Source organism: Hyla sarda, chromosome 3 (assembly GCF_029499605.1).
Source record: "Hyla sarda isolate aHylSar1 chromosome 3, aHylSar1.hap1, whole genome shotgun sequence".
Lineage (NCBI taxonomy): Eukaryota > Metazoa > Chordata > Amphibia > Anura > Hylidae > Hyla > Hyla sarda.
The window spans coordinates 308,255,840-308,281,407 of NC_079191.1; the positions used below are offsets into that span (position 1 = coordinate 308,255,840).

General features: G+C 40.2%; 1 protein-coding gene across 1 annotated transcript in view; it reads right to left on the reverse strand.

The window, feature by feature from the left end:
* Positions 1 to 12,002: 12,002 nt before the first annotated feature.
* Positions 12,003 to 25,568, reverse strand: part of LOC130362474 (protein unc-93 homolog A-like) — a 34,243-nt gene continuing 20,677 nt past the window's right edge. Inside the window, exons 6-8 of the mRNA XM_056567019.1 lie at positions 21,565 to 21,700; positions 16,333 to 16,464; positions 12,003 to 12,560 (exon numbers count right to left, since the gene is read on the reverse strand). Coding sequence (XP_056422994.1) covers positions 12,307 to 12,560; positions 16,333 to 16,464; positions 21,565 to 21,700 — 522 coding nt within the window. The 3' untranslated portion in view covers positions 12,003 to 12,306. The remainder of the gene's footprint in view (positions 12,561 to 16,332; positions 16,465 to 21,564; positions 21,701 to 25,568) is intronic.

The following is a 25,568-nucleotide window of genomic DNA, read 5'->3' on the forward strand; positions in this document are numbered from 1 at the left end:
AACCATTTTAAAACAGCACACAACTCCAGTATGAAGGGATCCATCTTTTTTAGAACAAATAAAACCTCACTGGAGAGGTGGGGATTTCATCTCCCAGATGTCCCGGGCAGAAACCCGGTGGATATTTAATCTGGATACCCTGGCCCCTAACTGCTTAAATATGGAGATGGAGCTATTTGGCTTCTTATAATATGCCCCGATACATATGGATAAATATGGACAAAACACGCATATCCGCATCCTTAAAACATACAGATGTATATCACTGGATATACATAGGTTGTATAAAATATACATTGTTGCACAAATCTAACTACTACAGTGATTGCATTCTGTTACCATCATGTTCCACCCCCTCTTAAGATTATAACTGCAACTCCTGGAATATACTTTTTTATGCAAGCAACTCTTGCTTCCATTTTTTCATTTTTCATTTTTATTTTTTATTCATTCATCATTTTTTATTCAAGTTTCTATATATTGTGCCACAATAATAACAGTTAATCTCACACTCACCCAGATAGACTGCTGCCAGTATATAAGAAAGGCAACCACGGACTGACAGGTACTCCCAGACGAAGGAAACAGCTGGTTTCCAAAACGCGTCAGAGCCTTTTTGGTCCACATTCACACCCTTAGTGACGTCACTGGAGCAGCGTGAACCCAGGATTGCCCACCAGTATTCCACCGTGCAGCAGGAACGGGAGCGGTTGAGATGCCGCCGGTCGAGGCCATCTCCCAGACCGTTCAGGACTTTGAAGCAGTAAATGCCGGGACACTATTGAAGCCTCAGGACACCCCGGGATTCATCGCAAGGTACCCCTCCTTTTCTAAAGTACCTTATAGAGAGGATACCCCTAACAGGGATTCCACTCCTCTCAAAAACAGGCACCACTGCAGAAGGTTGCATACACACCCCTGCATTTAGCGCGTACCGAATATCCTTGTTCAATTGTGTAATGTTTCCCTCTTTAACATACACAAAAATTGATACTTTATAACTGTCTTCTACACATCAAAGAGACTGCAGAGTACAAGCGCTTCTGACAATAGCGCAGAACTGGATCTACAATACAGGATTTTGCCCCACATATCTGCAGAGCATTGCACTTATCAGCATATCTCCAAGTTAAACATCTTGTTGCTGTTTATTATACCACTCCAAGCACTACTTACTGGACTTATTATTTTTCCCATTCTGTCTCCCTAAGCAGTGTAAGTAACTAAACTAAATTCTTGTTATAAAGTGAAATTACTTTATTTTTTGCATCAGTTTGTTCACACACTTTTTTGCCTTGGCGCATTTTCTCTCATAAAGGATTTCTCATTGCCTCGGAACAGTCTTGTGTATTCCCTGAAGGAAATTACAGGAGATACATCAGAAGCAAAAAACATATACATTTAACCTTGTTTATTTGGACGGACAAGACATCATATGACATGTTAAGTACGTTTGCTGTTCTATATTACTCGCACCAGATCTGATAATATAAAATACTATTTTAATCCCAATAGAAAATTTTTTCGTATATACAGATCGGTCCTATCTGCAAATCTTATCACAATCAACCCACATCTTCTGGTTGTCACACAATCTAAACCGCAAGTGGGTACAAGCTTTCTCAAAATAAATATCACCTGTTGATTTATTCATAGCAGAATTAGCATAATCTGATTGTTCCTTAATATAGGTCATCACGGTAGCACTTCTGCCCTGTACTCAACTCCTCCACTTGGAACATCATTTGAATTCCTTCAGCAAAACATCCTCTAGGTATGCGATGACTTACTAGCATTATCCACATACACCCTATCATCACAGCTGAAAGTCTCTTATCTATTTCATTTGTATTTTCAGTTTCCTTGTCCTTCTCCTGTTGGAACACCATCAAGGTTCTTCTTCATCAATACTCTGAATGAACCTCCTTTTTTATTGATTTTTTATTGATGTTTTTATCGATCTTTTATTCATTCAATAAATTCCCATATTATTATAGTGCTGGTATTTACAGTTTTTCTTCTAATATAAATAAGAAAATTTCTCGTTTTGCCAAAACCATGGCCCCAATAAATATCTGTTAGAAATCTCCCATCATAACCACTGTACCAGTGCAGCATGCTCTATTTGTGTGGGCAGCTGACCATCTAATTCCTCAGTGGTGTTGGGGGGTCTATAGATATTTTTTCAGTGTTTACATGCCCTTGTAATTCTACCCACATCCTCACAATCACAACCCTCTATTGCATTGTTTACACTGACTTTCCTACCATTTCTAACATACATGGAGTCTAAGCAACTACATTCATGTGTTCCTCCAGAGTCACGGCATCAAGCTCTCCCATTTTGCTTGCTAGACTTCTGGCATTTGTGACCTTTAAGTAACCATACTCCATATCAGTAATGTTATTTATTAAATTATCATGGGTACATTTGTCACCGCTGGTTTGTAATACATAGATCTCTTCTCTACCCACCATTATGTTTTGACCACTCTTTAACCTATCTGCCACCCCTTCTACAATTCTCCCCCTAGCAGAGCGGACCCCCTTCTACTAAGGTGTAAATTTTCTGCAGAATAAGTTTGTACACCAACAAAAAGTCAGCCTAGTGCTCTAAAAAGCCAATCCCTTCTCTCTTACATCAAGACTTAAGCCATGCATTTAACTCCCTAAACTCCTGCTGTCTTTTCTGCAATGTGCATGGCACAGTCAGTGTTTCAGATTTTAGGACTTCCTTCCTGTCAGCTTTACATCCTAAAATTATTCTTAAGGAACCTTCCCTACCATGTATTCTGTTCTTGGTTCCCACATAGACCATGGCAGCTGAGTCATCCCCAGAAAGCATGTGGATAAGGCATTCTTGGCAAGAAAATATTCTATCTATATTCCTGATTATAGAATCCCCAACAGCCACTATCTGTCTTGGTCTATGGTCTGCAAAGCCTGTGTAGAGCTGGTATCTGAAACTATATAGGCACTATATTGGGATAATATTGGTCCGTGTATACTGGATTTTATGGGTTTTATGGATTTTATGTGGTGGTAATGGTAGTGGCATGGTGTTATTGAATTTTCTGTCCCTTGTATAGTAGTGTTATTGATTAGATTGATCTGTGTGTAGTTTTTATTTAATAACAGTATGATGGTATTAGAGACTGTAGTAGTAATATGTTGTCCTGCTGTTGAGGTTTTATTTATTTATTTATTTATTTTTTAACACCAACCCTTGAGAAAATTCTTCATGCACTGATAGTTAGCTGCGATGCATATATTGTACATTTATGTCTATAAAAAAATTATAATAATAGGACATATTAATATTGTCTTAAATTTAGGCAACTTAGCACACTAGATTACTGTATATGTGCCAGAGATTTATGTTGTATGTTAAATATAGCACATCTTGGTCAGCCTATTTTAAACCCACATTTTATACCAGACTGCTGTCACCAAGACACACCTCTTTCCCTGTAAACCAGGCCCAGCACTAGCCTAACACAGCCAAGGCAGCTGCCTTAGGATGCTGGCGGTGAGGGTGGAAAAAGTCAGAATCCACAGCCACTGGCAGGGGATTTGGATCACAGGCGGACCCCCGCCACTATAAGTTTTTTGATAAATCCCCTGGTCACTCACATATGCCGGCAGTATACATGCACAGGGGCTCTTGGGCTCCTGGAAGCAGACGTGCATGCCCTGCGCATGTCTACAACAAGGATAAAAGACATCATTGACGTCACGAGGCACCACTGGAGAGGAGCGAGGTGGAGTTAGCTCCTTTCTCGCCTCTGCACCATTCATTAGGATGGCAGGCAAGGCAGCAGTATGTGCAATGTTAAAAGATTAAGTAAATGATAAAGGAAGTTGTCGTTTTTGGCTCAGCTGCAGAGCCAAAGGAAGTATCAGAGCATGCAGGGAGTTATAGTTAGTAACTGCAACTCCCAACATGCCCTGACACAGCCTATGGCTCTGCAGCTGACCCAAAACTACAACTCCAAGCATGTTGCACTATATAGTGGTATAGTATAGGTTATGGTGCAACATGCTGGGAGTTGTAGTTTTGTGTCAGCTGCAAAGCCATAGCTGTGTCAAATAATGCTGGAAGTTGCAGTTACTAACTGTAACACCCAGCATGACCTCATATAGCCTATATCTCTGCAGCTGACCTAAAACTACAACTCCCAGAATGTTTCACCATTACCTTTACTATACTAGTATTTGGTGCAACATGCTAAGAGTTGTAGTTTTGGTTTGGGTCAGCTGCAGAGTTATAGGCGGTATAAGGGCACGCTAGGTGTTTTAGTTAATAACTTAAACTCCCAGAATTTCTTGACACAGCCTCTGGCTTTGCAGTTGACCCAAAACTCCCTGCGGTGCACAATATTCTGCCTTGCCCCGATGCTTCGACCCACGCTACGTCAGTGATGGGAGCACCAAAATGAACCTTCCCCTGCGTGGACAAAAAATCCTTGCACTGGCCCTGCTGTAAACCATATGGAAGCAAAAGTGCAAAAATTATCAAAAAAATTATCTAAAGTGCAAAAATTATCTAAAATTCTAAAAGATCTTCTCTTATGTGCTCACCTGTGGCATTCATTAGCATATTAATGACAGGACTGGGGCAAACAGAGAACATGAATGTGGCAGGGGAGCTAGGGGAGCTAGGGGAGCCAGCTCCCTGCCTCTATTGTGCAGAGCTGTGCAATGCAGGAGTAGTAAAACTCAAATGAGTGACCCCTCTTTATAAAACTGTTCACCCACATATATATTGGGTTTAGTGCGGGAGAACAGGGTGTCAGATTCTCTTTAATTTTACGCCCCTGACATCCAGAACTTAATGCACCACAACAGAAATGTACACCCTGGAGCGATAAGAAACTTGGAAGCGAGCGCAAGAGCAGCACTTGCTTCACAGCAGTGAGTAGTGAATCAATAGCTAGACACTCACTGCTAATGACAGGCAGCGGCAATCCCGCAACTGCCTTTCATTGACCCTTTAGACGAGTGATCAATGCCGATTAGAGCATCTAAAGTAAAAGTAATCTAAGGAATTATCGAATCCTCATGACTGTGTGCATCTTAAAGCACACCCCTTTTCTCAAAGCTGTGTTTCTTTTCCTGAGGACACACCCCTTTTTTGGACACTGTGGAAAACTGTCTGAAAACTGCTTGAAACTATTGTTAAATGTGCACTTAATCGGGAGATTTATTATCAAAACCTGTGTAGAGGAAAAGTGGTGCAGTTTCTCATAGAAACCAATCATATCACTTCTTTCATTTTAACCTGATAAGGACTCAGAGCGTACAGGTATGCCCTTGCGTTCAGGTACTTAAGGACTGCTTAAGTACATACCTGTACGCCCTGAGTCCTTAAGCAGCTATGACGCGAACACAGAAACATTATATCCATAGCCGGACACTCGATCCCGCCGCTGCCGGTCATTAACTCTTTAGATGCCATCATCAATACCGATCACAGCGTCTAAAGTGAAACTAAAAATCCCTGGCAGCTCAGAGGGGCTAATGGAACCCCCATGACGTGATCGCGAGGGTTCCATGAGCTAAAACAGCGGAGGAGGGTCCCTTTACCTGCTTCCTGCCACTGATTGCCAATTTACAGATGTAGCCTGGTTTAGCCAGGCTATATTGGTAGATCACCGATCATACTGTATAATGCTATGCCATAGGCATAGCATTATACAGTAAATGCAATATAATGATTGCATATAAAAGTCCCCTTTTGGGGACTTAAAAAGTGGGAAAAAAAGTTTCTAAAATTATATAAAAAACCCTTCCCCTAATAAAAAGTAAAATTACCCTTATTTTCCCATTTTACAAAAAAGAAAAAGAAACACAAAAAGTTTACATATTTGGTATCGCTGCATTCGTAAATATCCAAACTATTAAAATATCATGTTTATGATTGCACATGGTAAACGGTGTAAACGTAAAAAAAAAAATATCAAACACCAAAAATACTTTTTAATCACATCATATATCAGAAAAAAAATAAAAAGCGATCAAAAAGTCCAATCAAAGCAAAATGGTAAAAACTACAGATCACGGTGCAAAAAATGAGCCCTCATACATCCCCGTATACGGAAAAATAAAAAAGTTATAGGGGTCAGACAATTTTATGCATATGAATTTTGTTAAAACAAAGTTTGCATTTTTTAACCCCTTAAGGACTGAGGGCGTACCCATACACCCCCGTTTTAGAGTCCTTAACCTCTTGGGGACGCAGGACGTCTGCATTCGCCCTGCATCCCCGATCCTTAAGGACTCAGGGCGTGCCTGTACGCCCTGGTCCAGTATATCGGGCTTAAACCGTTCTCACCGGCAGCCAGGACCCCTAATGCCGGGCACGGCCAATCGGGCTGATGCCCGGCATTAACCCTTTAGATGCCGCTATCAAAGTTGATTGCAGCGTTTAAAACGAAAGTAAAAGAATCCCGGCAGCTCAGCAGAGCTGATCGGGACTAATGCGACAAAATCACGATGTTCGATCTGCTTACCAGACAACGGGAGGGTCCTCACCTGCATCTCCGTCGTCCGATCGGCGATCTACTGCTCCATACTTGCGCAGCAGGCTAGAGCAGCAGAGCGCCGGTTACACTAATCAATGCTGTGCAATGGCATAGCATTTAACAGTGTAAGCAAGAAGTGTAAAAAAAAATTAATAGAAGTTCATTAAAGGGGTATTCCAGGCAAAAACTTTTTTTTTCTATATCAACTGGCTCCGGAAAGTTAAACAGATTTGTAAATTACTTCTATTACAAAATCTTAATCCTTCCAATAGTTATTAGCTTCTAAAGTTTTCTGTCTAACTGCTCAATGATGATGTCACGTCACGGGAGCTGTGCATAATGGGAGAATATCCCTTGCATCATGGGAGAATATCCCCATAGGAGCTGGACAGCTCCCGGGACGTGAGTCATCAGAGAGCAGTTAGACAGAAAACAGCAACTCAACTTCAGAAGCTAATAACTATTGGAAGGATTAAGATTTTTTAATAGAAGTAATTTACAAATCTGTTTAACTTTCCGGAGCCAGTTGATATATAAAAAAAAGTTTTTGCCTGGAATACCCCTTTAACCCCTTCCCTATTAAAAGTTTGAATCACCCCCCTTTTCCCATTTTTTAAATAAAATAATGTAATAAAGAATAAAAATAATCATATGTGGTATACCATGAAAATACCATAAAAATATTAATAAAAAGCGATCAAAAAGTCCAATCAAAACAAGGTACAGATAAAAACTACAGATGACGGCACACAAAATGAGCCCTCATACCGCCCCCTACACGGAAAAATGTAAAAGTTTTAGGGGTCAGAAGATACCAATTTTAAACATACAAATTTTGGTGCATGTAGTTTATAATAAAACCTATAAAAATTGGGTATCCTTGTATCCGAATGGGCCTACAGAATAAAGATAATGTGTAATTTTTACCAAATATTGCACTGCGTAGAAACGGGAGCCACCCAAATTTACAAAATGGCGTTTCTTTTTTCGTTTCACCCCACAAATAATTTTTTGGGGGTTTCGCTGCAGGTTATATTACAAAATAAGTGATGTAATTACAAAGTACTATTGGTAACGCACAAAACAAGCCCTTATATGGGTCTGTAGGTGCAAAATTGAAAGTGTTATGATCTTTAGAAGGGAAGGAGGAAAAAATGAAAATGCAAAAAGGAAAATTTGCTGTGACAACGCCTGGGGGGGTTCTGAGCCTGGGGGGAGTCCTGAGATCAATTCAGATTGTCGATTTGCAGAGATTCCGGGCTGATCGGGTCTCTGGTGATCCAATAGCCTGGAAAATAGGGATGATCGGAGATGTCAGAAACATCCCCGATCATCCTGAAGGATAGTAGCCAGGTGGCAGTGGTGCCACCTCCTCCTATCCCCTGCCATTGGTGGGTTAAGACTATCCCACCAATCGCAGTTGGGGGCGGGAGGGTTAAAGTTGAAATCCCTGCTCAGCCCGCCCCTGGATGTCGGGGCAGTGCGGGAAGAAGATGGCGGTGGGTACCGGAGTCCACGAGGAGGAGGCGGGATCGGCGGCAGGAAGGAGGCAGCAGCGGTGGAGGCAGCAGTGAAAATCAGTGGTAAGTGATCTTCACTGCTGCCTTCTAGGAGTTGCCAAACTAAAACTTCCAGCATGCCCAGACAGCCAAAAGCTGTCTGGGCATGCTGGGAGTTGTAGTTTTGCAACATTTGGAGGGCCACAGTTTGGAGACCACTATACAGTGGTGCCCAAGCTGTAGCCCTCCAGATGTTGCAAAACTACAACTCCAAGCATGCCCAGACTGCCCAGGCATGCTGGGAGTTGTAGTTCTGTAACATCTGGCCCTTCTGATGTTGTTGAACTACAACTCCCAGCATGCCTGGGAAGTCTGAGCATGCTTGGAGTTGAAGTTTTGCAACATTTGGAGGGCTACAGTTTGGACACTACTACACAGTGGTCTCCAAACTGTTCTCCTCCAGTTATTGCATAACTACAACTCCCAACATGCCCTTCGGCTTTCTGGGCATGCTGGAAGCTGTAGTTTTGCAACAACTGGAGGCACACTGGTTGGGAAACATTGTCTGTTTCCTAACTCAACCCGTGTGCCTCCAGCTGTTGCAAAACTACAACCGCCAGCGTGCACGGACAGCCAAAGGGCATGCTGGAAGTTGTAGTAGTATGCCTCCAGCTGTTGCATAACTACAAGTCCCAGCATGCCCTTCTGCTGTCACTGCATGCTGAGAGTTGTAGTTTTTGCAACAGCTGAAGGCACACTGGTTGCAAAACACAGAGTTGTTACCTAACTCAATGTTTTGCAACAAGTGTGTCTCCAGCTGTTTCAAACTACAACTCCCAGCATGGCTTTCCGTACATGCTGGGAGTTGTACTTTTGCAACAGCTGGAGGTACACTGGTTGAGAAACTTTGAGTTAAGTAACAAACTCAACCAGTGTGCCTCCAGCTGTTGCATAACTACAACCTCCAGCATGCACGGACAGCCAAGGGGCATGCTGGGAGTTGTAGTTTTGCAACAGCTGGAGTTTTGCCCCCCCCCCCCCCCCCCCATGAGAATATTCAGGGTACATTCACACGGGCAGGGGTTTACAGTGAGTTTTTCGCCACAAGTTTGAGATGCAGCCAATTTTCTGCTGCAGCTCAAACTCTCAGCGGGAAACTCGCTGTGAACCCTCCGCCTGTGTGAATGTACCCTAAAAACACTACACTACACTACACCTACACAAAATAAAAAGTAAAACACTACACCTACACATTTACCCCCTCCTCCCCCCCCCCAATAAAAATGAGAAACGTCTGCAAAACAACAACTCCCAGTGCTGCCGGACAGCCACTGACTGTCCAGGCATGCTGGGAGTTTTGCAACAGCTGGAGGCAACCTGTTTGGGAAATACTGCTGTAGGGTAATTTTGCTATCGGAGGCAAGTGTAATTCTTGCATCCGGGTCTGTCCCTATGCAAATCCCTAATTTAGGCCTCAAATGCACATGGTGCTCTCTCACTTTCGGAGCCCTGTCGTATTTCAAGGCAACAGTTTAGGGCCTCATATGGGGTATTTCTGTTCTCGGAAGAAATTGCCTAACAAATTTTGGGGGGATTTTTCTCCTTTTACCCCTTATGAAAAGATAAAGTTGGGGTCCACTTCAGCATTTTATTGTAATTTTTTTTTATTTTTTACACTAACATGCTGGTGTTGCCCCATACTTTTCTTTTTCACAAGAAGTAAAAGGGAAAAAAAGACCCCCATGTATATTTGAGGTGATTTGCACAGGGGTGGCTGATAGTTACAGTGGTTCTAACACAAACGCAAAAAAACAAAAACACCCACATGTGACCCCATTTTGGAAACTACACTCCTCACGGAATGTTACAAGGGGTATAGCGAGCCTCAACACCCCACAGGTGTTTGAAGAATTTTCGTTAAAGTTGGACGTGAAAATAAAAGATTCTTTTTTTCACTAAAATGCTGGTGTTATCCCCAATTTTTTTTCACAAGGGGTAATAGGAAAAAAGACCCCAAATTTCCAAAATAATATGCCGTGTGGGGTTATTTTGTTGTTCCGGCACCAAGGGGTCTTCCTAAATGCAACATGGTCCCCAAAAACCATGACAGCCAAATTCATTTTCAAAAATCCCAGTTTCTCTTTCCCTCTTGAACCATGTTGTGAGCTCGCAGAGCACTTTATGTCAACATATGAGGTATTTCCATACTCGAGAGAGATTGGGCTACAAATTTTTGGGGGCCTTCTCTCCTTATACCACTTTTAAAAATGAAAACAATGGGGCTACAAGAACATGTTAGTGTAAAAATTGCAGATTTAGATTTTTCTCCTCCAATTTGCTGCTTTTCTTGTGAAACACCTAAAGGATTAACAAACTTTCTGAATATAATTTTGAATACTTTGAGGGTGTAATTTCTATAATGGGGTCATTTATGGGGTATTTCTCACAGAAAGGCACCTTAAATCCACTTCAAACTTAACTGGTCCCTGAAAAATTAAGATTATGAAATTTTTGTGAAAATTTTGAAAATTGCTGCTATAGTTTGAAGCCCTCTAATGTCTTCCAAAAGTAAAAACATGTCAACTTTATGATGTCAACATAAAGTAGACATATTGTGTTTGTGAATCAAAAATGATGCATTTTCAAAATTTTTATGACATTTTGAGATTTTTCACCAAGAAAGGATGCAAGTAACACTATCTTAAAGTAGAATATGTCATGAAAAAACTATCTCGGAATCAGAATAAATGGTAAAAGCATCCCAGAGTTATTAATGCATAAAGTGACAGTGGTCAGAATTGCAAAAAAGGGCTCAGTCTTCAAGGTGAAAAAGGGCTCAGTCCTTAAGGGGTTAAAGTAGTACAATAATAGAAAAACTATATAAATTGGATATTGTTTTAATTGCATTGACCTACAGAATAAAGATAATGTATCATTTTACCATAAAGTGCACTCTGTAAAAACCAAACCCCCCAAAAGTTGCAAAATTGCAGCGTTCTTTTAAATTTCTGCCTGAAAATATAAAGATTTTGGTTTCATAGTACATCTTATGGTATAATAAAAGAGGTCCTTACAAAGTACAATTGGTCATGCAAAAAACAAGCCCTCATACAGGTCTGTAGGTGAAATAATAAGAGAGTTAGGGATTTTAAAAGGAGAGAAGGAAAAAACAAAAATGCAAAAATGAAAATTGGCCTGGTCCTTAAGTTCAAAATGGGCTTCGTCCTTAAAGGGGTACTTCGCTGGAAAACATTTTCTTTTAAATCAACTGGTGCCAGAAAGTTAAACATATTTGTAAATTACTGCTATTAAAAAATCTTAATCCTTCCAGTACTTATCAGCTGCTATATGCTCTACAGGAAGTTCTATTCTTTTTGAATGTCCTTTCTGTCTGACCACAGTGCTCTCTACTGACATCTCTGTCCATTTTAAGAACTGTACAGAGCAGAGTAATAGAAAATCCCCATAGCAAACCTATCCTGCTCTGGACAGTTCCTAAAATGGATAGAGGTGTCAGAAGAGAGCACTGTGGTCAGACAGAAAGGAAATTCAAAAAGAAAATAACTTCCTGTGGAGCATACAGCAGCTGAAAAGTACTGGAAGGGTAAAGATATTTTTTAATAGAAATAATTTACAAATCTGTTTAATTTTCTGGCACCAGTTGATTAAAAAAATGTTTTCCAGTGGAGTACCCCTTTAAGGGGTTAAAGAGGCCTGTGAAAAATTAAATAAGCGATCTGATTGGTTGCTATGAGCAACTGCATAACTTTTTCTCTGCACAGGTTTTGATAAATCTCCCCCATAATGTAATAAGTAGTAATTTTTTGGCACTCAATGTACCAGAATTCTGTCTCAAGGGCAAAAGTAAATCTTGGCCACTGTTTTAGTTATATTTATTTAATATTTTAGCTATTTACATTTTATTTTTACATGTTTCCATAGGGATTCCCACATTGCCGGACAAACTTCCTTCCAGCATTATGAGACTGCAAGATAATAGTAGTCAAACCTGTATTTTCAGATATTGGATGGATGCAGTTTTCAAGTGTTAAAAAAAACATACATATAAATAATAACATTTTTAACAAATAAATAAAAAATAACATTCTTGTTTTATTTTCAGTAAAAATATGCAAACATTATCGGATGATCACAGTGTCTACAAATGTCATGTAACCATTGTGTGGGGCAGTTTGAACAAATCAGCAGCCTTCCAAGCCTTTTTAATGTAAAAACAAACATATACCTGAGATAAATAAAGCTACCGTAACAGTTTTGCACTTTTAGTCTTTTTCACTCACAGTTTCTGTGTCCTTAAAACTATGTACTTGTATGTTTGTCTTTCTGAATTCAATGTACTCAACAATCAGATAAAGCAACATTCCGAGTAATAAAGTAGCTAACAAGATACATAACTTTACATAAATGCCTAAAAATGAACTATATCCAAATGATATAACGTATCCCACAGATTTCCATAGTAGATAATTGGCAAAAGCTGCGTCTCTGTTATCTTCAAACAGTATCCCGTAATAACCTGCATAGAAAACATAGTAGGTTACACCTTGATCACATTATTCTTTATAATTGCTTTAATGAATTGGATTTTGATTATGTTGCCCTAAAAAATGAGGGTGTTTTAACACCTTCAGGAATGCATTTGAATAGAGGAGAAGCCTCATTCTTTCTTAGGCCTTGTCCACACTGCGGACATTTCCCTGGCAGAATTCCGTAGAGTCTGATTGTTTTAAGTCCACATTAAGAATGAACATGTTCCGGGAATTCCGCTGGCTGAATGTCCATGGAGTGGATGAGGCTTTAGTCTTAGTGGCCTTAGTGAGTAGTAGCAAAATGCACAAAGTAAAGCGTATCTGTCACCTACAAAATCATTACCCAACCGCCAACAGTGTCTCACAGGTTTTAATGAAAGATTACAAGTAACACCTCTTCTTTTCCTGTCCACGCCTTTTAATCCAGTGAAAAACCCTCTTTTGTCTGCATTAAAGTGCCAAAGAGGTGTGAGCTGGTGTCTGCAGTTATCTCAGGTTGTAAAACCTCTCTGCTCTGATTCTCTGCCCTCTGCTTGTTTGATAGACAGACAGGCACAAGCTCTTTGCCTCTAGCAGTCAGGTTCAGCACCAGCCTCGCTGTCTCACTGCACATGCACTGCAACCTGCAATTACAGCGAATGCGCATCATTTCAACAGTGATCCGTGCTGGAAGCCTAGTTCTATCTGTCTAGCAAACAGGGAGCGATGCATTGCAGTCTTAGGACACCACAGACTCAGGTCCTGCCTCTTTGACACCTTAAGGGTACGTTCACATGAGCGGATTTACAGCGGATTTTACGCTGCGGATCCGCTGGTGAAGGCCCGCTCTATGCTGTCTTTACATGTGCTTGCTCGTAGCGGCAATACGCCGTGATAAGTAGACACACTACAGCGATGTGCGCGGCATACTCGCACATCACGGCCACTCTCCCTGCTCTGAGCTAGGCAGAGAGCTCCCACGATGTGTGAGTATACTGCGACTTGCACATCGCAGTGTGTCTGCTCATAGCAGCGGATTGCCGCTACGAGCAGGCACATGTAAAGACAGCATAGAGTGGGCCTTCACCAGCAGATCTGCAGTGTAAAATATGCTGTAAATACGCTCATGTGAACGTACCCTAATGCAGCATCAAAGGGTCTTTTTTATTTGATTAAAGACATGAATAGCAAAAGTAATGAGTTTGCAGGTGACAGATACACTTTGAAGAAGAATTCCAGGTTGGTTGCTGCCCATTGCAAAATGGCAAATCTATTATAACCACCACTGTGTATTACATAGTTTTAAAGGTCATGAAGTTAGTAAGGTGACAATATTCCAAATATCTCATGTCCATTTTTTATTTTTTTATTGCTATAATGCCTGGGCTGCCTGCAAATAAAACAATAAACAGGACTTACCTGCCACCGCTCCCCCGATGTCCCGATATCTCACTCCGCTCCTCCGTCGCCATCTTCTTCCTGGTCTGTTCTGTGGTCAGCATATCACATCGGCAATGTCCGATCTCAGCCAGCAATAGGCTGAGCAGCAGTGTGATGTGTGTGTGTGTGTATATGTATATATATATATATATATATATATATATATATATATGTAAATAAATAAATGCTACACGGCATGGTTCACACCTAGCAGGTCTTTATTTTGCCCTTTTGTGCATTGGGAAAAAAGCTCAACATCCACATGTTACATATAGTGAATGTTATGTTTAAAGTCTCATTCATACATTAAGTTTCAAAATTATGTCACTTTTAGGACTTATGTTAGAAAAAACAGTTTTTTACTGGCAATTTTTATTCTCAACTTTTCACTGCTGTAATAAAAGTTACATTTTAAAGTCCTCTACAGAGCAGAGGTCCATCTAGGGTGCAATTTAAAATCTGTAACAGGGTCTTATGCCTGCTGGGTGCCATTTATAAAACTGGAGTCAGGGGCTTTTGGGTCTGCTCAGCTGTTACATCAGCATCCCCTATAGCTCTGCTATGGAAATGTAAAAATGTGGTGTCCCAGCACCAAAGCTGTCCTGTGGGCTGCGGATCTTCTCGAGCATGCCTGCTGCACATGTGTTAGGCCCACTGAGAAAGTATCAGTTATGTATCATCTGTTCAAGCACTTTATGATATACTTTATTATATTTACTGTATAATATGTTATTTATGTTTTGCACCTTTAAGAGTGGGGAGCAGTGTAAACCAGGTGACCCTCTCTGTCCAATGGGAACCTCTAAATTCGTCAGTATATAGTGTAGGGGGGGGGGGGGAGTTGCCCCAGTCTAGCCCTAGAGCTCAAGCTGAGTTCAGTGTGGAGAAATCCTGTAGGAAGCCTAAGAAAATATCTTCTTAATTCAGCCCTGCTATTCTGCAAGTGTTTCCCCGTGCAGCACTGGCGGTGAAGGTAATTGGACCTTGTCAGAACCTTAGCCAGTGTGGGAAATCTACAGTCTCTAATATCAAGTCAGTGTTATTCAAGTGGGTTAAAAGCACCATAAGTTCCAGAAAGGCAACAGTGCTCCCAAAGGGTTACATTGCATCCCTTTCACTCTGCTCCATACTGTGTGTGTTTGTGTGTGTGTGTAATACCATCTGCAACCTGCTCAGTAAAAGGCAATTATTCGTAACCCGACATCAGTGTGTTTCTTTACTCCCTGTGTCTGGCCCAGGGGAAGCTGTCTCCACCTCAGATCCGTGTATAGGCTAACGGTGCCCTGGCGTCAATTCACCCCCCTGTCACCACAAAAAGAAACATGCACATTTTAATTGAAAAATATTAAAGCATTACCTGTATGCAAAATAATATGGATTTTTTTATGTCTAAAATACCTTTTGATCTATGTATTACTTTGATTACTCTGCTTGCACTTGTTCTGGAGTCTAGGTGCATTTCTGCAAGAGCATGACAAATTTGCTCCTTATCTTCCCCTCCCTCTCCCTTGTCACGAGCACAGTCATCTGCACAGTCATTTTTACATTTGCAAAGCTTTGTGCCAAAAGTGCATGCTTAACCCTGATGCAGCCATGTGAAACCTATATGTTCAAGTACACAAGAAAAACCTCCATTTTATGCCAAAAAAAACTATTTTTACATTCGCAAAGCTTTGTGCCCAAATTGCATGCTTTTTATAATCCTAAAGCAGCAATGTAGAACATATATGGTGCAAACAAACAAGAATTAGTTCATAAGATGACCAAAGAGAAATAATTTTGCATATAAATAATGTTTTAGCACCTTGTATTGCTTGCCAGTGTGCATAAAAAATGCTCCTCCTCTGCAAGCTATCTGGAGATAACCACACTCCCAGGTCCCCAAAAAATCTTGTTGTTAGGACCAAAAAGACTTTGATACCAGGGTTCGATTGCAAAATTTATAGAGACAGAGACATCTAGTGACCGTTTTTTATTCATTTTTTTATATTTTTTTTATATTTAGAAATCACATTTTTTTTATGAAGTATATTAGGAAATGGTTACTTTTTAAGGAAGTATTAAATAAATAAAAAAGCTGTTTCTAACAACAGTAATGTTTTAAGGTTGGGTTCACTCTAGCCTAATATGGACATCTCTAAATGTCTGTATTACTGCCACAATTTGTGACCTGAAAGGTGCCAAAGCTGACCCTTGCAACTGTAGTATGGATGACAAATTATGTCCGTATTAGACTAGTATGAAACCAGCCTAAAAAGGCAGAGTCTGTGATGACATTCTCTCACAGTTTTTATTTTTAGAAATATATTTTATTCATAAAAAGGTTTGTGTAATACTTGCCATTTAATAGTGTTTGCCAAACAGCATCTGCAATACCCCAGAGTCCAGAAAATACAAAAAACACTCCCAGCTGATAATGATGAGGCCTCCATACAAAGAGTGCTGCAATACTGCTGATGTTTATAGTCATAGCTGTACAATAGAAAAAAAATGATGAATAATGAAAAAAAAAAACTAATAACTGGGAGTTTACATCTCCTTATTGTCAACATACTTAAAGGGGTAGTCCAGTGGTGAAAAAATGTATCCCCTATCCTAAGGATAGGGGATAAGTTTCAGATCGCAGGGGGGGTCCGACCACTGGGGCCCCCCGGGATCTCTCTGTATTGGGCCCTGGCTCGCTGGCCAGATAGCGCGTGTTGACCACTGCACGAAGCGACGGCCAACACGCCCCCTCAATACTCGTATTGAGGGGGTGTGTCAGCCGCCGCTTCATGTGGTGGTAAACATGCCCCTTCCCGCGGGCTGTCGGGGCCCCGTACAGGAGATCGCGGGGGGCCCCAGCGGTCAGACCCCCCCGCAATCTGAAACTTATCCCCTATCCTTAGGATAGGGGATAAGTTTTTCACCACTGGACTACTCCTTTAAGTCAAATACAAAACAAACATAAAAAAAGAAACATGCCTGAAATGCATGATGTAAACTGAGCCTTATTGAGGGTTTTGCAATTTTTAAGCATTGTGTGCAAATGCTTCTTTAATGTCTTATTAGCATGACTATCTTTACTCTTGTCCCCTGCAAGTATGGGCTAGAAAACATCATATGTCTCTTCTCTCCCTGATGTTTGCTCTACTCCTGGTTCTACCCTTTTATCTGGAGGGGATGTCATTCACAGGCAGGGCACTAGGGTGGATAGAGCCAGTGAAAAGCAGAACAGCATCTAAATAGTACAGTAGATGTGTTGTCTTGTGAGGACAGTTGGAGCTGAATGAAGGAAACTGTAAAATAAATAGAGGTAGTGTCTGTAAGAGTTGATATAAAACATGGAAATTTGAATCCTTTGCATGTTATTACTACCTATAGTAAACCCTGGCAGCATCAAAACAAACATGCTTTTGGCAAATTGATAAAAATGAAAAATAATTACTTCAGCACTATAGTGGCTTTATCTAGTGAGCATTTAAACATGTACAGTTTTCTGTTCTTATATAAGCTCAGAAAACCTTTTAACCACTTTATGTGTCAGCAATTTATGGCAACAGTATTTGCTTTATTTGTTTAATCTTCCACAGATCCATATGAGGCATGGCCGGACTGGCCTACCGGGATAATGGGAAAATTCCCTGTGAGCTGCCTACCCCGTAGGCTGGCAGTGGCCGGCCTGTGCTCGGCTGCCCAATGCGGAAAGTAGCACGGGCCGGCTGCCTCGTCACTCATGCATACAAGGTCCTGACAGTAGTATCAGGACCTTGTATGCAGCGGCCGCAGAATGACGGGGCTGAGAGCTATAAGCTCCCAGCCTTATCACTCACTGCACTCACCTTCTCTGGGGAGGCCAGGACGTCCATATCATGGCATGGATGGCACGAAGATATGACGTCATCATGCTGCCTATGCTATGACGTGGACATTACTGCGCCGGTAGAAGGTACGTGGTTTTTTTTGTTTGTTTGTGTGTTTTTTTCTTTTTTTTTTACAAATAGTGCATCAAAATGGGGAGTGAGTGGAGGTGAAGCCTGCCTGCCTACTTGCCTAAAGGGGGGGGGGGGGGGTGTTGGTTGATCAATCTATCTATGAAAGGTGTAAAGGGGAGGAGGGGAGCCAGAAGACCTATCTAATATAAAGGCGGGAGGAGAGAGATATACTAGCCAATGTGAAATGAAGGTAGAGGTGAGGGAAAGAAGCCTGCCTACCTACCTAATATAATGAGGCCAAAAATGTACCTAGCTAAGATGGAGGAAGGGGAACCCTGCTTACCCACCTAAAATAAAGGGGGGGGGGATGTACCTAGTTATTTTGGAGGGGTGCAGACTGCATACTTACCTACCTAATATGAGGGTGGAGGGGGAGAACAATATATCACCTACCAATTATGGAGGGAGAGAGGGGGTGGAGAGAAGCCTACTTACCTAATATAATGGGGGAGAAATCTACCTGCTATAACTGCTATATGAGGGCATAGATGGGGCCTAACTACTGTATGGGGGTACAGAGGGAAGGCTATCTACTGTATGGGGGCACAGAGGGGGCCTAACTGCTATATGGGGGCACTATTACTATGTGAGACAATATTGATGGCAAGTTTGTATACTAGTGTGGATGGTGCTGAAGCGAGGAGCCTTAAATGTTTGTCTGGCAGATTCTGCAGCGACAAGTCTTGGCTGGAAGAAGTCTTCATGATGCCCAGAAAAGATGGAGAAGAAAAGTAAAAGGGAACAACTATGAACAAAGAAGATGTCGCCAGTGATTTTTTGGATATAACTGTAAGCACTTATACAGGTGATACTCGAAAAATTTGAATATCGTGCAAAAGTTAATTTATTTCAGTAATGCAACTTAAAAGGTGAAACTAATACATGAGAGAGACTCATTACATACAGAGCAAGATAGTTCAAGCCGTGATTTGTCATAATTGTGAGGATTACAGCTTACAGCTCATGAAAACCCCAAATACACAATCTCAGAAAATTACATGCAATCAAGAAAACAAGTATTGTACATAGAACAATATCGAACCTCTGAAAAGTGTAAGCGTGCATATATACTCAGTACTTGGTTTGGGCCCCTTTTGCAGCAATTACTGTCTCAATGTGGCATGGCATGGAAGCTATCAGCTTGTGGCACTGATGAGGTGTTATGGAAGACCAGGATACTTCAATAGTGGCCTTCAGCTCTTCTGCATTGTTTGTTTTTATGTCTCTCAACTTTCTCTTGGCAATGCCCTGTAGATTCTCTATGGGGTTCAGGTCAGGCGAGTGAGCTGGCCAATCATGCACAGTAATCCCATGGTCATTGAACCAGGTTTTGGTGCTTTTGGCAGTGCGGGCAGGTGCCAAATCCTGCTGGAAAATGAAGTCAGCATCCCCATAAAGCTCGTCTGTAGAAGGAAGCATGAACTGCCTCAAAATCTCCTGGTAGACGGATGCGTTGACCCTGGAATTAATGAAGCACAGTGGACCAACAACAGAAGATGACATGGCTCCCAAATCAACACAGACTGTGGAACCTTCACACTGGACTTCAAACATCTTGCAGTGTGTGCCTCTCCATTCTTCCACCATATTCTGGGTCCATGGTTTCCAAATGAGACGCAAAACTTTCTCTCATCAGAAAAGAGTTGCACCTTTTCCACTATTCTAATTTTCTGAGATTGTGGATTTGTGGTTTTCATGAGCTGTAAGCCATAATCATCACAATTATGACAAATCACGGCTTGAACTATGTTGCTTTGCATGTAATGAGTCTCTCTCATATATTAGTTTCACTTTTTAAGTTGCATTACTGAAATCAATGAACTTTTACACGATATTCAAATTTTTCGAGTATCACTTGTATAGTCTGCAGATCCTGTGTAGTGTTGGTATCTGCCTGTATATGATCACTGTTTGGGGTAAACCTTGGTCTTTGCATAGTGGATTTTTTTCAGAAGCAGTGTGGGAATATTAGTCATTCTGTGGTGGTAGTGGTCATGGTGTGGCAGTATTATTTGTCCCTTGTATACTGGTATTATCGATAATATCGTTCTCAGTACACAGGATTTGGTCAGTAACAGTAAGATGGTAATATGTATGGGAATAATATTACTTTTTGTATACTGGCATTATTGGTAATATTGGTCTCAACACAGGATTTGATCAGTAACAGTATGATGGTACTATGTGTGGGGATAAAATTTCCAATTGCATATTAGTATTATTGGTAATATTGGTCTCAGTATACTGGATTTTTTAAACTTTGTGCCATTTTACTTTTAATTTGTGGACTGTGATTGGGTCTTGGACGCCAACACTATTTTATTGAAACATTTGGCAAAGTAGTGGTGTATTCCTTCTGTGATATATATATATATATATATATATATATATATATATATGTGTATATATATATAAATATAGATATGCGTGTGTGCATGTTTTTTATGTATATATATAAAAAATATATATAAAAAAACAAGGATAAGTTTGCCAGCACTACTGATCCCAAACTACTATATGGACCTGGCATACAGGTGCACGCTGCTAGGCTAAATATAAATATATATATAGTGGGGCTGGCTCAATGACACAATGCTGTGGGGCTGGTATACAATATATAATTTCCAGGGCTGGTTTTTATCCTCAGTCTGGCCCTGATACAAGGGCTTGTTTTTGTGTGAGCAATTGTACTTTGTAATGACACCTTTTAATTTACCATAAAATGTATGACGTAACCAAAAGTATATTATTTTGTGGGGAAATTGAAAATAATTTTTACATTTTTTTACACTTTATTTTTTTTTAAATAAAGCAGAGGGGGGGGGGGGTCTTTGCTGGATGCACAGCTTTAAGCTTCACAGTATATATCAGGGTAGTTGAAGTCCCCCATAAAAATGACTTCACCCATCTTTGCTGCCTCATCTTTTTTTTTGACCACTGAACCAGGAAGTATAGCGCAGTGGACACCGGGGGCTGTAGGATGCGTGGAAGTTCATGTTCAGCCTGAGCCCCTGTGTGTGTGTGTGTATATATGTATATATATATATATATATATATATTAAAATAACACTTTTAGCTTGACATCCCAGGGAATGAATGATATGTGGTTTAACCGCTTAGACCTCCCCTAATGATAAGAACAGGGTTCCCATGTCCCTCCATTTGAATGGACCAGTAGTCCCTGCCCTTCATGCAACTCAAATTCAAAATTGATGATGATAACCAGGTATAGTACTGGGGCACAGAACCCCTTTTTCATGATGTGTGGGGGTCCCTGCAGTTCATCTGCCGATAGGAGATGAATGTCTTTTCATAGAAGTCTAGGCATCTCCTTTTTTGGGGATTTTGGATACAAAAGAAGAAACATCATTTGCAAATCTGTTCACAGTTTTTCACTTATATCATCTTACCTTTTTGCTAAAATAAAAAATTACACATAACTACAAAGTGTACATTTTGCCTGGAATTCATGACAATAAATATAGATGCTTTCTCTGTTCTATTTACTAAGAGTAACAGATATATGGTTACATTATTATTAATAGCAGTGCTATCAAACATTTAACCTTGAATTATATTAAAGAAATGCAAATGTTACCTGAAGAAAAGAAGGTAATCCTTTTTATGTACTGTGACAATTTTCCAAATATATACGAAAAAATTGAGGTCGTCCCTCCATAAACAATGATCACATAACCAACATACTGCATTCCCAAAGAGCAAGTGACATAGGACTTTAAAAGAAATATTATATGTTAAATGTAGCAGTTAAATGTCAAAAATATTCCTTAATATACAAGTATTAGTTATTATATGTCATGTTTAAAATAGCTGTCACATTTGTATGACACATGCTCCTTGCCCCATTAGGGGATATAGACGTCACCTATTATCTAGAGAGCTGCAAAGGATGGTTCCTACTCTGAAAGACTATGCGTGACCAAGTGTTACTCGGCTGTACATTGAGCTGAATGGATTCCAATCAATGTCATATTATTCCTTCAGTAGGCACACATCTTGGTCACAGTGTGGCCACCACCAGGTAACTTTTTGGAGATGTTTTGAAAACAAAATTCATGATCTTAAATGACAAAACATCATTCCATATGAAAGTGGAGACTACCAACTAAAAAAAACACTGTCTGTTGTTGTGTTTTCTTAACTATAAGAATAACTGTTCGGCATTACAATTGTGATATCTCTATATTGTATTTATGGATCAGTACTTGCCTATTGGGAAAATTAGCTAGTTCAGTTTTCAGTCTTAGCATCTTTATTATCAGTTCATTTCAAAACTCATGACATTTGTACAATGGATATACAAGGTGACTGGTTCTCAAGGTCTAATATGTAACTATATGTATAGGTGTGGCCCGGTAAGTGGTAGATGAGTATTGGAATATGCCCCTAATAGTAGAAACAATGTGGCATGTACTCTTTGCTGTATCAGAGACCTTCAATCGGGATGCAAACTCCACTATTCCAGATATGTATTAAGGTAAAAATACTGGAGAAATTGACTAGTTCTACAGGTCTTGGTATATACCGTATTTGAATATCCCAAAATCCATGTGTGGTTTAATTGTGCATGGGTAGTAGGTGGTAAAGGGGGGGAGAAGAAGAGAGAAAAGGAAAAGAATAGTAAGCAAGGTAGATATAATGAGGAGGGAAGAAAAAGAAAAGAGGGAGAGAGAAAATAATAGTTGGGTATAAAACACGTGGAAAGACTAAGAGGGCAATAGTAGATATAAAACAAGTGGGTACTATATATAATAACCAAGTGTACACTAAAAATATAGATAGAAGATGCTCTTGTAACGTTTACAATAAGGGGTAGTTTATTAAGATACAAAATGTAATGCAAGTACAATACGGGGAGAGCGCTGGGCCTAGCACTGTGATTGTCCCAGAAAAAGCAGTTACATACACTCTAAATACAATGATAAAATCAATTCGAATAAATGGTTAAAATGCTATCACAACATAACTGTGGGTCACTAAATGAATGGAACAATCAATCCCTTATGAGGTAGACTGTGGTCGTTCAGTAGTTATATTTTAGCAATGTGTACTAAACTTCCTGATGTTGTTACAATAGTAGCCGTGCGATAATCACGCTGTGGAAAAGTACAAAATCCTGGTATAATACAAAAGTTAATAGAAAGTAAGTGCTGAATGCAGACTGCACGGACCTGCAAAGCAAACTGAATGTGACGGCACTGCGGCTGTTGCGAGGCAGTGCCGGGTGCAGCTAGAGATAACATTTTAACCATTTATTCTAGTTGATTTTATCATTGTATTTAGAGTGTATGTAACTGCTTTTTCTGGGACAATCACAGCGCTAGGCCCAGCGCTCTCCCCGTATTGTACTTGCATTACATTTTGTATCTTAATAAACTGCACCTTTTTGTAAACGCTACAAGAGCCTCTTCTATCTATATTTTTAGTGTACACTTGGTTATTATATATAGTACCCACTTGTTTTATATCTACTATTCTCATCTCTCTCTTTCTTTCCATGTGTTTTATACCCAAATATTATTTTCTCTCTCCCTCTTTTCTTTTTCTTCTCTCCTCTCCTCTCCTCATTATATCTACCTTGCTTTATATTCTTTTTTCTTTCTCTGTTCTTCCCCCCCCCCCCCCTTTACCACCTACTACCCATGCACAATTGAACCACACATACATTTTGGGATATTCAAACATATACCAAAACCTGTAGAACAAGTCAATTTCTCCAGTATTTTTACCTTAAAGGGGTACTCTGGCCCTAATACATCTTATCCCCTATCCTTTGGATAGGGGATAAGATATCTAATGTCATTCAGCAGCCACCTTTGCGAGCTCTCCGCAGTGCTGGAGGCTCCGAGTGTGCAGCGTGACGACCACGGGGCTGGAGTATTGTGATGTCACGACTCTGCCCCCATGTGAACTCACACCCCGCCCCCTCAATTCAAGTCTATGGGAGGGGGCGTGACAGCAAAACTAAAATTATGCATGGACATAAATACTTAGACCCTTTGCTATGGCACTTGAAATGTGTCTGGGGGGGGGGGGGGCGCTCAAATTTTTCTTGATCATCTTCAACATCTTTTAGCTTCATTGGAGTCCATTCAGTAGAGTAGACATGGTTTGAAAAGGTCCACTGTCTATCTGTCTGTCTGTCTGTATGAGACCTCACAGCTGTCAATGCATATCAGAGCAAAGATCAAGCCATTTATAGAGCTCAGAGAGAGGATTGTGGGAAGGCAAATCCTGCTGCACTTAAACTTTCCAAGAGCACAGTGGCCTCCATAATTCTTAAATGGAAGAAGTTTAGACTCTTCCTAGAGATGGCCATCCCACCAAACTAAGTAATTTGGGAAAAGGGGCCTTGGTTATACTGGCTGGGCTCCAAAGATCCTATGTACAGATGGAAGAAACTTCCAGAAGGTCAACCACCAATGTAGCACTTCACCAATCTGGGCTTTATTGCTGAGTGGCCAGAAAAAAAGTCCCCACTTAATAAAATGCAGTTGAAAACCTGCCCAGAGTTTGCAAAAAAAAATTACAAAATTACTGGTCTGATGAAATCAATATTGAAAATGTTGGCCTCTAGTCATGTCTGGAGGGAACCAGACATTGCTCATCACTTGTCCAATACCATCTCTACATAGTTATTATAAAACCAACATGATTCAGAATGCTCAGGACCTCAGACTGGGCTGATGGTTCATTTTCCAAAAAGACAGTGACTAAGTTCACAGCCAAAACAACACAGCAGTGGTTTAGGGAAAAACTCTATGGGGGAGACATAACAAAAACAGTGTAGAGGAAGAGGGTTGCAGTGATCAAAGATACTTCAACTAAGTACTGAGTAAAGGGTCTGAATACTTATGTCAATGCAATATTTTCATTTTTAAAAAGGTTAGCAAAGATTTGTAACATTCTGCTTTTACTTTGTCATTACAGAGTACTGAGTACATAGCAAATAACAAAGCATAACATAACAAAATGTAAAAAAAAAAAAAAGTTGAAGGGTAAAAGGCAGTATGACAGTTTGTTTATTAACCCCTTAAGGATCGGGGGTTTTTCCGTTTTTGCATTTTCGTTTTTGCTCCTTGCCTTTAAAAAATCCTAACTCTTTCAATTTTGCACCTAAAAATCCATATCATGGCTTATTTTTTGTGCCACCAATTCTACTTTGTAATGACATCAGTCATTTTGCCCAAAACGGAAAAAAAATCATTGTGCGACAAAATTGAAAAAAAAAACGTTGTTTTGTAACTTTTGGGGGCCTCCGTTTCTACGTAGTACATTTTTCGGTAAAAATGACACCTTATCATTATTCTGTAGGTTCATACGATTAAAATGATACCCTACTTATATAGGTTTGATTTTGTCGGACTTCTGGAAAAAATCATAACTACATGCAGGAAAATTAATACGTTTAAAATTGTCATCTTCTGACCCCTATAACTTTTTTATTTTTCCGTGTATGGGGCCATATGAGGGCTCATTTCTTGCGCCGTGATCTGAAGTTTTTAACGATACAATTTTTGCATTGATAGGACTCATTTTTAAATGATATAAAAAGTGACCAAAAATGCACTATTTTGGAAT